Genomic DNA, 15,150 nt, shown 5'->3' on the forward strand with positions numbered 1-15,150 from the left:
CTTGAAAAACCTGGCTTACATTTTCACCACTTTTGCCAGTCTAATGGGAACTGGTGCCCTTGAGCATCTGACGGTAACTGTCATTGCCATTGGCCGATTTCCTTCAGTGCGTATGTGAAAACGTTGCTAGGCCAATATTCGACTTTGATGTCATATAACCTCAATGCGGAGCCTAACGACATGCCAAGCAACGTCAAACTCATTGTACTCAGAGCTGCAGGTACTAGCTATCGATGGTCCACCTCAAAGTGTAACGTTAGGTGTAACGTCAGGCTGTCGCATGCCCAGTGGGAATGCAGGTATGCTGCAGGATGAGTGCGTCCTCAGCAGCATTTTGTGTTGCCGCCCATACCAGTTTGCAGTCAGTTGGAATGTCGGGCTGGCACTTACCTGCTTTTGCAGCCAATAAATACCCATGTCTGTAGCCACACTAAACGTCACAGCCAATATGGGCCTTAGGTAGTACGACCTGCCACGGCTGTTCACAGATTGGTTGTTTACTGGCCGCGATGTACACTCGCACCCTCCCCACCGCAAGTGGGAGAGAGCGGGTGAGCAAAGGACGGTGCGTTGCGGCTCACGTTTTGAGGAGAGCGTTGGTCTGAGTCAAGCGGTGCGCATATGAATTGGCACAAAATAACGAAGGTTCGCGGCCATTGGGCATCGTACGTTTCTGAAGGCAGGGCGCAGGAACGCCACACTATCCAAATTTACGTGGTTATAAGGTAGTTGCCCGCCAACGAATTCTCTACTCCCGAGAAATTTCAGACAAACGGTGTCATTGGGGACGCTTTATTCTTTGTAAACAATTCATACACCTTCACACACTATGAAAGCAAACACAAAGTACATAAAAAAAGTTCTAAAAAAAACTGCGCTTTGCGCATTTAGGAAAATCACTAGGTTTTTTGGGACGTTATAAAAACTAGTTGGGAATGGTTAAAGTGCACATCATTTTATTTGTTACGTACACACTAGAATGCAGAAATTTATTTAATCTGCAAGGGCTTATGTACACTTCATAACATATAAACCTAAACAAAGATTGAGGAAGCATTTTCATAAATAATACAAAAGCTCAAAAACTGGAATAGTCAGGTACCATTCAAAACCATCCTTAATCGCAGAAGATTGCAGGAGGGCAAAATGAGTTGGGAAATAGGCACGCAAAGAACAGCAACAAAATGAGACAGTGCAAAAGAAAGAGCTACCACAACTTATTTGCTAATATTAATGACATTACCAATGTCTATTTTCAAATGGAAGCAAGAGAAATCCTCCTTATATATCACAGCAACACTCCAGAGCTGCGTACTTTCTTTACATTGATAGGATGTCAAAGGTTCGAATATTTCATGGCAATGAACTAATGTGAGCCAGATACCTTACTTGGCAATTTTTTGTCACGAGGATTACACTTTCCCATCGTGGGAAGCGAACTGTAGCCTTGCCAATCTGTCCGAACATGCTTTTCGTAGTAGCAGCAAAAAGACATCCTCCAAACTTGTTTCTATGCTTGCTATCTCGTGAACTCCAATATAAAACATGAGTTCAGTCAACCCTTTCAGCCCCGATTTTTTTTGTATTTCAAGCCAAACAATGTTTTCTGTGTGTTTTCATAAATTTTAGGTCCCCCAAGCCCACAAGCAAGAATAGAGCTGATAGTGCATTAACTGATTTATTAATGAGGCATTTATTAGGACTTCTGGCAGTTAAAAATTTTGGATGGAGCAGAAACATCTCTTTGGCATGTTTTCCTAAATGTTATGGCCACACATGCGTACAAAAAAAACATCAGCGCCGTAGTGCACGTGTTTTTAGATTTGCAAGCTTGGGAATAAAACTAGGGCCACCGTTTTTTTTCCACCTCAATGTCATAAAAATTGTCTTCACCGGAGCTTCTTCTCTTTTGTAATGTGCAGCCCCGCTAAAACACAGAAATGGTGACGTCTATTGAAATAGGCATCACTGAAGAACAATTTCTCAGAAAACTAGCAGTTTTGGTTTCGGTCTCTATGCGCTATAGGAACTTCCATGTGATGGCGTCAATTGACACCTATGGCTACACATATCTTGGTGTACTTTCGAATTCATATTATTTGGTCAGTATGTAGCCAGCAAACAAAAAAGCACAAAGTCCCCACCAGAACATTAAAGATGCCTAACATCATGCTGCATTTAGTCAAAAATTTTCAAAAAATTTCAAAATTTTCACCGCCCACCTAAAATCACAAGACCTAAACTCGCAAGGCCTTTTTTTGCATTCCCATTTTCAATAGTTTATTATAGTTTGACATTATCCTCGACTGCTATGTGCCTGCGTAAAAAAGAGTGTCAATTTAGGCGTCAGAAGGTTTTGTAAAAATAAGCCGTTTAAATAAGGGGGTGGAAAGAGGAACCAAGCGAGACGCATCAAAAATGCCCCATCACCGAAAACAGCACCACGACTGCCGAATGTTGAGCCTTTAATCTCCTAGCAGGCTTTTTCTCTACATTGGACATTCAAGATTAAGTTTATGTGGAGTGAATGCTCAGTGTGTGACAGCCTGCTCTTGACATACTCTTTGCGAACCAAGTGTTTTACTTTATGCATACTGCCCACACCCAAAATTTTAGGAGCGCGTCTCACATTCGGGTGACAAACAGCTGGTGACATTGACAGTCATCACCATTTGAAGATGCCACCTCCTCAAGTGGAAATAAACGTCATTGCTGATTAACATTTGTTTTCCATTAAAAATCAATTTCACCCTAATTTATAATGAAGGAACAAAACTGATTTTCTTGATCCTTTGCAGGGCACCTTTGGCTCTAGTGCTTTCACCAACTGCATTGCGAGATTGGTGCACAAGGGGCTGAAGCAAAAACTTCGCACAAAACAAGCAAAAAGTGCCTCTATGGAGGTGCTGTAACCAGATCGGCGAAAGCAAAATATTGATGGTTGGGCAGATTGTTACGAACTTGCTTCATGATTTGATCCGCATCACCTTCTTCATGAAATTTTTGACTTCTAGGTTATGCAGCTATCTGTTACCTCTGAAACGCTTCAGTTTGCTTATAATGAAGTAGAGCATGAAACACAGCTGAAATAAATTTTGCAACGAGACAACAGGATGGTGATGGCAGGAGTGGATTTAGGAAAGCTCCCAACAGGCTGTTTGAATCGTAAGTCCACCCGAAACTCTAGGTTACGTTGCTGACATCAACTGGGTCTATTCCTGGTTCTGTACCCATTGTTGCGTATCCTTGGGCACGTGGGAGGAGGTAGGAAGGGATCGGTTGGGTGTTTTTTCCTAAACCTTGTAATGATTATTAGCGATATTCCTTTTCTGTGCAGAAGCCTCCAATTGAGCGCTAACCAATTTTTTTAAACTAGTTTCACTGCATCAGTTAAAGAGGGCCCAGATACTCGAGCAACAAAATATCATTTAACGAAAGAAAAAACTTGAATTTGTGAGGTCTAATGAAATAAATATGCACGGCCAAATTTTTCTCTGGAACACGCCGTACATCACATCCTGTGGTAAAAGATAAAATTCGCCTCCTTAGGAGGCATATACTAGCAATATGGCCAGTATTCGTAAGAAACATGCCCAGCCTGTAGCTTGCCAATGGTCTGCTCTGCTTTTAGCTCCAGCCACCCCGGAGGGTAGAGTAGAAGAAAGTTGAGGTTGGAAGACTTCGTGTTACATAAAGAAACAGATTTCTCACTGGTACCAGGAATACATCCCATTCTGCGATAAAAAACAAGCCAAGAATAAACCGCATTGGCTTTATCGGCAGCCGGTCCAGGTCCCTGCCATTTGGAGAAACAACGACTCATTAAGGTAAAAAAGAAAAGTCACCCCCCCCCCCCCCTCTTTAAGCTTATTACTGCACAAACAATTGCCTATATGCATGTCGATTTAGGCTATTATACTATCATATGCTGACGTTTTGCGACGTTTTTAAACTTGGGAACTCACATCAGCAAAGTGGTTTCCGAGTGGCAAGTCAGTGCTAAAGAATATATCATAAGGACTGGGCTGGAAGTATGAGGAAACGTGTGGCAACATGTAGAGCAGACACAAAATGAGCTTAAGGCCAGGAGTGCTATTCCAGACTGCTCCAACACTGTCCACTCACCAGTTTCACATTTGAGTTCACGCTGGTGCAGGGATTGAGAGGATGGCACTGTGACAAGCAATAAAAAAATCCAAGGACACCTCAGTGCTTGTTAGGAGTTGTAAATACAGAAGCAATAATGTCCAATTGCCGAAATGATATGATGGTGCTCTGGGAGCCGCTGTGTACCACACAAAGCCCTCTGGCTCACTGGTGACTTGTGTCACTGGGTGGTCCCGTGGTGATAGAGTGAAGCTCGGCGCAGTGTGGCACATACCCAAGCTGCTGTGTGTCCGATTCTACACTGCGCTTTTTTTTCTTTGTGCTGCATTCAAAGCCACATGATGCGTCACAGCCAATGGGGGGACACTTGCCTCGTGCATACCCCCAGTCCCAGCCAATAGGTATGTTCAGTTTCTGTATTTTTTTTTAAATTATGCATGCCCAACGACATGTTTCGCAGTACGTGATAGTTTAGGAGCCACTACAGATGCTTAGATGCTGGAGAATGCCAACACCAGCGTTTCCACTCGATGAACCATTTAATGGTGCCACATTAAAAACATTGAAAACACCTGGAATGTTCACCGCCATAATTTTGCTGTCAGCCACCTCTACAATCGAATATACATGCGACTGCTGGTTGTTTTCGCTTTCTTATATAAATGGTTGTCCACAAGCAATGTCTAGAGCAGTATCTAATGAAATTGAAAGACCCATCCTTGAAATGGTGCACTAAACAATCTACATAGCAAGCAGATTATGCAAGACACATATGGCACATATATAGAGTACATGAAACACTTTCAGAAATTAGTTTCTAAATCTCCCTGAGTGTCTCCTTTTACATGCAGCTGCAGACGCAATTCAAATGGGAACTAGCAGAGCTACGGATTACGGATACGGAATTAATTTTATATCATCATCTTGCCAGTTAACCCCAGGTTACCAAGAAAAAATATTTGTCACACTTCCCCAAAGTTTATGCCTTCATCCACGACACAAAATCAAACCAATTAAAAAAACACGCATGATTTAAGCTAAAGGTGTAATATACTTGTGTTGCATTGGAACTTTACTCACACTAGACTAAAAGCCTGCTTTGTCAAAGGCATAAACTGCCATAAGCCAGCAGCAGTGTGCCTCATTTTCAATTGCACATCAAGTTTAGTACAAAGTCATGGCTTCATTTCGTCATTATTTTCCGCCTTCGGTGGTCATTCTCCATATCTTGGAGTGCTTTTAACTGTTTGAAGTTAAATCAAGAGTGAAGCTAAGCTTAGACTCCTAAGATAAATAAAAATTGATGTGAAATTTTCCCTCCTCCTCGCTACCAACATAAATCTACAGAGCAGTTACATTTTAGTATTATCGAGCTGTGGTGATTCAGGGACTTTGTGCTCGTCACGCATATGTTAGTATCAATAATAGCTAAATCACATTTGAGGTTTCCTCACACAAAGATATAAATAGTAATAACGAGTAAGCCACGCTCATTTGCCCTCATCCTTCACACGCTCTTGATGATAACATTTTAACAGACACACAGAGAAAAGTCTACGAAACATAGCTCTGCATTTACATCAGTGCAGAGCTCACCTATAAAGACCTAAAAGTACGCAACTGAAATAAAACAATGCTAATGAAATGCTTGCCATTTCCAGGTAGATTAGCTTGCCACTCATATGGCAATAAATGCATATTGCAGAGTATAAAAGCTTATTGTGGCACCAAAAAAGCCTAATGAAGATAAATGCCATTTTATCCGTGCCTTTTTTTGAGTGAGTAATCGATTATTTCCTTTAGACAAAGGCAAAATTCATTATATTGCAAGAATATATGCAATATAAGAAGAGCTGATGTCCTGCAGTGTTTTGTCGATATGTGCATAACAATGATAGCTTCATCACACTGATGATGCAACAAACACAAATGCACCAAAACATGTAGCGGTTCCATTCAGTGGCAGCCCCAAGGGGGGGGGGGGGGGGGGGGGGGGGGGGGGGGGGCGAAGGGGGCGGTCGCCCCCCCCCAAAGAGGTCCTCAGTTTCTTATTTTTAGTTTTTTTAAGCATTCCACTTGCGCGAAGTTAAATCCCAGCGGGTTGCACCGCATACGCGCACACGCCTTCATGGTTATCACCACTTCAGCAGAATTGGCGCAAGGAGGGGAGCAATTCTTCATTCGCCTCGCCCCCCCTAAACTCCCCCCCCCCCTCCCAAAACCAATCTCTGGGACCGCTACTGGCTCCATTACTGCATTGGCTCTGATGTAGACAGTCTCAGACAACTCCAAAAATAAGTGTAATCTCTGCAGGCACAGTTGAAATGATATCTTCTGGTTAATTCAACAAGCACTGAACCAGCGACAACAGAAGGAGCCTCTAGTTTTCAATATGGCCATGAGGTAAAACCCTGTTCCCAAGATTTCTCTTCGACACGCATCCAAGCATGACAACGGCAAAGAACACCAAGGATAGGACAAACAACGTCCCGATGGGCGACCGCGATAGCAATTATCGCGGACAGGCTCTGCATGGGAGTCAACTTCCGGGTTGAAAGGAAGCGCCACGAGACATATCAAACACCCTGTCTGGGCGGTCACTTGAGGCTCTTCTTTTTTGGTGGGAGCTCCTCGATGTCCTTGATGCCCAGGACGCAGACCCTCGTCTCCCAGAGAGCGTCGGCCAGCTTCTTCCGAAAGCGCTTGTCGTCGAGCCCAGAAATGCGGCGCTTGCGGCAGGGTTTTTGGCGCAGCTTGTCTAGGCACGCGAAAAAGGCCTGAAATGTGAAAATGAGTGCGGGAACTGTGAGGAACTCTGTTTCATGAACATTGTGCAGCTCTAGGAAAGCTACAACGAGAATCAGCGAAGGAGAGCGGATGGGGTGCCATCAGCCAACGAGGGCTGCAGGTGCACCAACCACAACGTTCTTCCGCAGAAGCCATGCCCAAACAACCTACTCCCATCGGAAACAAGCACATGATACAAAGAAAAATTGTGGCTCCCCTCTGGCATACATTTCGACGGCCAGCCTGCTTATTTCGTGCAGTTAGCAACTGTCCCTTCTCTTCATTGCCCTTCCCTTTCCCCTTCTCGAAAAGAGCTATGGTCAGCTGAGAAACAACCCTTATAAATAAATTGCTTTCGACAGCCACATTACTTTCATGGCTGATTACTCAATTCAAAGTGTGCTGTAAAGCATCCTTGGTTAAAGGGGCCATGAAGACAACACAAAACTGTTTTGTTAAAAGAACTTGCCAGCTCATGCCTCCCTGCAATTTTGTCCCACACAAAACGTTGCAACCTTCACTGAGGGTTTCATGTTTAAAGGTGCGGATTTAAAATTGTCTGCTGTGACCACTGCAATATGATGGTCCAAGGGCTCTGTAACACACTTGGAGCTGCAGCCAAAACAAAAAAACCTTGCAGTGTTGATGCCAGCGAGCAGAATGGAAGTTGATAATTGGGCACCAAACCTGGTGAAACCTAGCTAGGTTTTCTCCCTTCAGTAAAGCTATGCTGTGTAACATTGTAGCCCTAGGCTACCTTCCTGCTTCAGCCAATGAAGCTGAATGGAATTGTATTACTTTCACCTGAACCTTCAATGCTCTTCTGCAAAACGATGGGAACAATTTTTCATAATTTTGTGTTTCTAATGTTGTTGTGCCATTATGAGAGCCAGTCAGAGTTGGCACAGAGTCCTTGGTTGTTGTTGCATTTATCTCCAGCTCCTGTTCGTTCTTGCCCTGTAGGCATTTCTTGATGGCTTTATTGTCATGACACAGTGCAATTTTGACATGCAACCACGAGGGGTTTGAACCGCAAGCCCAGAAAAGTATTTTAATTTGCATCAGTTTTGTCCGCGTAGACCAATTGCACAAATTTGCTTCACAGCGTCACAAGTCAAATGCTTAAAATTACCTGGCGGGTCACTACCATTTATTCTTCATCCCTTACTACATAGTTTATTTGATTGAAATTTGCATCAAAATTGGCAGTGTTGTTTTGAAGACTCAATCTTTCGAATGAAGCGAATATTTATGTTGTCTCCATGGCACCTTTAATGCTGAAAGTGAAAGTTTGCTTTGTGGGCAAAAACATGTCGAACCCTTCGCAGTCCCTTGTTGGGCAATGCCCGACACAGCCGTGCATGGGAACACGGCTGTAGTGGTCCGCTGTCGGAGAACGCCCGACTTCGGTGTTCAAGGTTAAATTTCGCGATTTTTCTCACTTTGTTCTCACAAGTGGGTAAAAAGTCGGGACCGGGAAGGGTCAAGATAACATTGTCTCGTTAGCACAGAGGCAGAAATAGCAACCTTTGGTGACTAACAACACAAAGAGAGTAAAATGTTCCGCAAGGTATTCTTGAAGTGCTAGTACATAAGCAAAAGTTTGCTGTAAGCTTTACTAAATGTCTTAATTTTAAAACTTCAAAAACTTTGTTGCTTTTGTTGTTCGTTGTTTTTTTTTTTTTTTTTAGTTTTTAACCGTTTCTTTTGGTCAGTGCCTCCATTTTTACTTCAACATGCCTCCCTACCAGACAGGCTTCATTCAAACCCTCGACTTTACTAAATGACTCTGCTAGGGGGCTGATAAGTCAAACTTCGGTGCGAAATTGCTGGGTGTGGCGGGGAGCCACATAAAGCCTCGACTACCATTTAGTGGGTGAAGCAAATGCCCAGATGGAAATGAATGCCTACAAGGGCTGCCACGTAACATGGTTCTCTGTAGCACACTTGGTAGAGTACCACAGTCACATAAAAAATTCCCTGGTGCAAGAGCCTACAAATACAAAACTTACTTTTATTTTAACTCACATCCCGGCAAAGCTTGGCAAAGTTTCCTTCACTTTCAATAGATAAAGAGCATGAGCAGTCTGTACCCAGCCTATTATGCGGCTAAGACGGATCCAAGCATTCTGAACACCCCCTACCCCCTTTTGTAAGAAGAAAGCTCCTGTGTAACGTATACATCCCTACATATTATACACAAATATTATATATGCGTGCACTGGGAGTGTCTTAAACGTGTGTTAGGATTGTTCTGGCCAATACTATTTGTCCCATTTTGTCTCAGAAGATTATTTTGCTGGCTTGAACATTTTATTATTTGCATTCTTCATCCCTAACAGTCATTTTTTTTTAATGAGGAAGGAGACGACTCCAACTACCAATACAAAATCTTGTAAAAAAAAGTGAGCTGCTTGTTAAGGCATTAAGCTGAAGGTATCTAATATTTCTTGATTCATTTTGGCTGCCAAGTATTGGTGACTACAGGCTAGCAAGTGACCAGCACGAAAGCTGGCAACCATTCAAACAAGCAGCACAAGTTTAGATTCCGTGGCATGCTTTTGCAGCCAGCAGGGAGCGCACTGCTTGCCTCTACCCCAGCTTATGTCTATGGTGATGGACAGACAGACATACATGGCTGCTACAGTTGGTTGCCCCATGATTTCTCGGAATTAATCAATGCACCAATAGCACACAGTGGTACCATTTAGTCAACTGAGACTAATGTGCTTGCTTGTGACGACCCAGTTAATCAGCCATTGCAAAGCCAGTCACTTTCAACTAGCCAGCCATAAGGATGCGCTTAATCTTTTCATTACCATCAGTCTGCAGCCAATGTTGATATTTTGGGCTGCGCTCAACATAAGCATTTTTATTACATGTAACAGTAGCTTACGACCACAAAGCTTACAGGCTTCATTAAGGTGAAGCCTGAGCTTCCGTGTGTGCTGTCCATGCATATATGCAAAACCGTACAAAAAAAACACACACACACACACACACCAATATTTGTGCAGCATTTACCTTTCTGAGCGTGCACTGAGTGTTGTAGTAGTCAGCACCGGACAAGTATTCCACCAGGTTAAAGGCCCGCATGAAGTTTTGGCCGCAGCGACGCAGCGCCATCTTGTGGCAGAGATCATACACTGGAACAAAGTGGTACCACCATTAACATTAGCAATCACCTCAGCCTTTCACAAACAATGGACCTAGAAGCACAGAAGTTGATTGCAGTGATGTGATTGGTCAGTAATTTTGCCGCAGTTTTTGGAACAGCAACATGGGATTTTAGAGCAGCCAAAAAAGGGTACTTTGGAATAACAAAACAGGCTTTTGGAGCAGCAAGAAGCATGCCTTGGAGCAGTAAAATGGGCTTCAGCATAGAAAAACAGCCCACAGAAATACCACACCCCAATTTTTGAAGCACAGGGAAACCTATTCATGCAAATTTGCAGAAGCTCTCAAGTGGGGAGTGTACGATAAATACGTAAGCCACCCTGCTGCACACTGAGGCATTTTAAAAGTTTGCTTCACTGTTGTGCACAAATGCATTGCCAAGAATGCGTTTTTTTTTCAACGGCAATATAAGCAGTCTGATGTCGACCTATGAAGGCCCCATTGCCATTTATTAAACATCTCAATAAAACCCCATGTATCTCTACAAAGCGCTACACACGCGCCTTCTGAAGTCGGCTTCACCACCATACACAAATACATTGCTGGGAAGACTTTTTTTTCTCGGAGGAAATATAAGGAGGCTGATATCAAAGTATGATGACCATGTACCGTTTATTATATGTCTCCATAAGACCCTACGTATCCCTATTAAACACTGTGCACCAAGCCCCTTTGAAGTTTGCTCCACTACTTTGACCGAATTGATTGCTTGGAAGACATGTGTCAGGGGCAAATTGGTTTTATGTGAAAATATGAAGGGCTTGGGGCCTTTTATTCATAGCATTTTCTTTGCAGCAAAAGCGTGTCACATCAAGCATTACACATGATAGACGGATTTTCTCGCTGAGTCTTAAAATAGTACATGTTATGCTCACACATCCTATCAGAACTCGTACAAGAAAATTTGCGCATGTCTTTTGATAAGTTGCCAAATGTAAATGAAATGGTGGGGTCACATCTACAAAGCAATCTAAAGCCTTTGTTCCAAAATAACTGACAAAAGCAACCTGTGATTCACATAATGTTGAAGCTTAAATTTAGATGGCAAAAATTTTGCTGTAGTTGAACACATTTAAATCAAGTTTGTTGAGCGAAAGCTCGGTTTTTGTGTCAAGAGCGCACAGTGAACATGCACACAACTGAACCTCAAGACAAAACACAGATGCTGCTCGGCGCAGTAACGCGCAAGGTGCGAAAGCACAGTAAACTTGGATGCAACCAGTGCCCCGCATCCTTTCCTGATGGCACCCCCCCCCCCCCTTCTTCGTTCTTTCATCTATCCCCCTCGCCATGCCCCTCCTTAGTCTTTGGAACAAAAGCGCACGGGCGCTGGCTTGACCTTGGCTGAGCTTGAAGGTCAGATTGACTCTACGAGCCATTTCCTAGTTTTGTAGCTGGAGCAATTAAACTTCTGCATCCACCCTCACATGCATGCATTATTAGCACCATTTATTCGCACCCACCCTCTTACCCACCCTCTCACGCATCAAAACCTGCGTAATATAAGAGAAAAACATCCTTGTACGAAATCTACAGTTTCCTATCAGCGAAGTTATCTACCTTCCGCATTTGCAAGCTTCAATGGTCCAACGCAACCACGCCAAACGGAATCAGGTAATAGCTATCCTTGCAGGCAGTGGGCATTAAGAGATAGCAGCAGCCTTCACTTATAACACACGGCATTTGGCTAAATTATTTTCTAAGCGCAAACAGGAGATAAAAAAAAAAACGAAAGTGACACGATGTCGTCCTATCTCTTCTTTCTTTTCTGTCGTGTTGCTTCCATAGATTTTCCAACAGGCTTCCTTTCCTTTACGCACAAATGAAGGAAGAAAGGCTGCGAGTGTGTGATGAGCGATGTCGTTCAGCTGCAAAATCCCACGAGCTCGGGCGGTTCGTTTTATGCGCAAAAATCACAAAAAGCAAGGTTTGGCGCAGGTTCGCCGCAGATTACGTGAAATGAAGCAGGATTTAGGAGGACTTCTCTCCTGGCACCGGTAGGTGCACTCGGCAGAGCAAGCGATGCATTGTTGTCCCGAACGCAAAATGCTGTTGAAATCATGCTCGCTCACCATTTTCTTCAGTGCGGTTCTTATTCTCTTCGTGATACCTGTGCAGGAAGTCCTGTTTCTTCACTCTGCACAAACATAAAAGAAATAAAAGCATTAGAGTTCATCAGTTACCCTTACGTTTCTAGCTGAAACCTCTCAACCGCACATCATACATGTAGCTAACACACTGCAAATAACATTGTACATTCCACATATAGCCAGATACACTGCAAATAAAATTGCATAAAAGGCACAGCTTGCGCACAGAGTGGTTTCTGGTATTCCACAGCTTAGAAAATTTTGTAGAGAGAAAAAAATCAGGGCCACTCCACTCTGTGAAGGTGGATGACCAGCGGAGCTGTTTAAAATGACGCGTGACTGCGAAATTTTCGTCCGCTATATACGCGAAAACCGGACTCGGTACGCGAGACCCAGACGTCATTTCTGCAGGGAACAATCGATTATGTTTTTATTATCTGTCCTACCCCATTACCCCATTGTGATGGCAACATGTAGCAAAGTAATTCTGCAGTGGCAGGCACAAAGGCTATTAAATTTTGCCCAATTTTCTGCCGCTACTCCCAGTAGGTGGGCAGAAAAAGCTTAGCGGTACAAAATTGCCAAAAAACGTGTGTGCCTTGAAGTGCGCAGCTCAAAAGCTGCCCGTCTGGCTCATTTATTAGCGACATTTCATTAATAATGCGTAAATTAGTGGCAAAAATGCCCCCGCGATGCGTACCAAGCACAGTGAAGGCAAAAGAGCGGCCGCGCCAGGCGCGCCGTGATCGGCGCGCACACGTCAGAGGGGGTAAAGGCGGACCGCGCGCCGCAATCGCTGAGTGCGAGGGTACGTTTCTGCAAATTGCATTTATTCTGCAAATAAAAATTTAGTATTGATCATACTTTTATTATTACAAACACTTCCGCAAGATGCACATGCGCGCTAAATATTATTACGACGTAAATATAAAACATAATGGCAGAAAATAAACGTAACACTTTTCTTCTTTTTTGCCATTTCATCCAGCACCGGCACGAGATAAAATTAACAAATGCAACAATGTTCGAACAGTGACCACTTACAAAATTCGGCGATTTTTCTCCCCGATTAACCAAGATTTGTACAGTGCAAGCATGCAAACAAGGGTCTGCTCCCGGCCTAATATCTGTAGATAGACTTCGATATTCAGGAATACAGGTACTTCAGCAAAACATTGTTGGGCAAATTTGTGCATACTTGCTTCGAAAATTAGAGCGCGTTAAGTATAACGACATAGAAGAATCACGAAGGGACAGACGCTTGTCCCGTCGTGCTTCCTCTGTGTTGCTGTGTTTTTCGCACTCTTAACTTTTAGAACAGGTACCGTGAAGTACCGAGAGAACGCCCTCTCCCAAACATCGCCCCCCCCCCCCCCCCTTTTAGGGGTGAAATATTCAGTTTACTAAAAGACCCCAAAGATTGCCCACCTCCCAAAACGATGGATTTAGCGCCGGTGAGGGAACAAAACAAACGCGATTCACCAACTCATGTGTTGATGCGGTCACTTATTTGTCCTTTCCGCACTTTCATTTCATTTCATTTCGTTTATTATACCCTTAAAGGGCCGAAGGAATTACATATAGGCAGGGTGGGAGGGCAGGGAACAATTTTTACAGAAATACAATTAAATCTACATATTGTTAAAAAAGACAAAAAACACGGCGCGCATTAAAGATCCCCAGGTGGTAAAAATTAATCCGGAGCCCTCCACTACGGTGCGCCCCATCACCTGCGTTGCGTCGGCGCGTTAAACTCTACAATCAATCAATCGATCACACAAAAAACACAAAAGCACGAAAGCCCCAAAGTTTGAGAAATTGACTAAAGCAGTAACATCGCAAAATAAGTGTTAGGCTATGTTAGACACCGACGCAAAAGCCATATCGTGATATATATATGGACGAAAAAAAAAAAAAGAAACGGCGTGTCACACAGTTCGGTTGGCTGAGACGTGAAATGACGTCATTCTTAAAAGTTATTACGACAGATGCGGCAACAGTCTGAAGCCGGCATTACATAACTTTTTCACTGCAGTCTGCACAGGCAGCAGTAGGTTCAAGCAGCACTAACCGAACAAAAAAGTTCAACAAATACATGTTGCGCAAACTATCACCATTACAGCAGTAGAACGTGAAGGTTAATCTTGAGTGAGATTATCTCTTTCTAGTTTATCTCTAAAATGTTTATCATCAGTTCAAGTGGCGATGTCGTCAGACAACGCGTTCCACAGGGTTACAACGTCAGGAAAAGAAAATATGAGCTAAATGCTGATGAACTGCCGGTAATAGGGGCTGTTGGACGACTGATTTAAACGGGATGAAATTCTGTAAGGTGACCTCAGTAAAGCGTGCCCAGTTTGTGGCCAGTGATAGAATTTGTGGACAGGCATAGGCGGGCAATGACGCGGCGTGAGTGAAGAGTCGGGAGGGAGAGGGGTAGCTTGAAAGCGGGGACACTGATATGGTTGGAATACTGCGATGCGATAAAACGGGCGGCGCAGTTTTGAATGGCTTCGCCCTGAACAGTTAGGTATGATTGTGATGGATGCCAGATGGATGTCATTTGACCCAAAAGTTCACCCATTTCGTATTTTTTTTCGTGGTATCTCCGCAGTTTTGGTTGGCGGTGCGGCCACTCTGGTAATTTATCGCACCTGATCCGAAAGTTCACCCATCCCATATTTTTCACTTGATATTTCTGTACTTTGGGTGGCCGTTCTTTCGGAACTTTACGCTTCTTTCGGCCTAAATACGAAAGCGGGTAACCTGTCCTAAACTGCGCGCTGCGGAGCTTAAGGCCTCAACCGTCTCCCAAGCTATATCTCTCTCTCCCTATCTCGTTTTCAATCCTCAATTTTCCTCTCGTCCACTCCTCCTCATTTTATATGCAACGCCTATATGCCACCTCTGACAAAGCACCTCGGCTAACGGCTTTTTTTTTTTTCTATTAAATAAACGCCTCGCCTTCTCTTCCCACAGCTTTTGCTGA

The 15,150-nt window shown here is 43.6% G+C and overlaps 1 protein-coding gene across 4 annotated transcripts in view; it reads right to left on the reverse strand.

The window, feature by feature from the left end:
* Positions 1 to 776: 776 nt before the first annotated feature.
* Positions 777 to 15,150, reverse strand: part of LOC144155461 (uncharacterized) — a 112,907-nt gene continuing 98,533 nt past the window's right edge. For all 4 annotated transcript variants that reach the window (XM_077686916.1, XM_077686915.1, XM_077686913.1 and 1 more), the window contains 3 exons: positions 12,144 to 12,208; positions 9,919 to 10,040; positions 777 to 6,884 (listed from right to left, as the gene is read on the reverse strand). In XM_077686916.1, the coding sequence (XP_077543042.1) occupies positions 6,705 to 6,884; positions 9,919 to 10,040; positions 12,144 to 12,208 (367 nt within the window). In that variant the 3' untranslated portion in view covers positions 777 to 6,704. The remainder of the gene's footprint in view (positions 6,885 to 9,918; positions 10,041 to 12,143; positions 12,209 to 15,150) is intronic.

This window comes from Haemaphysalis longicornis, unplaced genomic scaffold, assembly GCF_048455015.1.
Source record: "Haemaphysalis longicornis isolate Haplotype H1 unplaced genomic scaffold, Haemaphysalis longicornis Haplotype H1 scaffold_1, whole genome shotgun sequence".
Taxonomy (NCBI): domain Eukaryota; kingdom Metazoa; phylum Arthropoda; class Arachnida; order Ixodida; family Ixodidae; genus Haemaphysalis; species Haemaphysalis longicornis.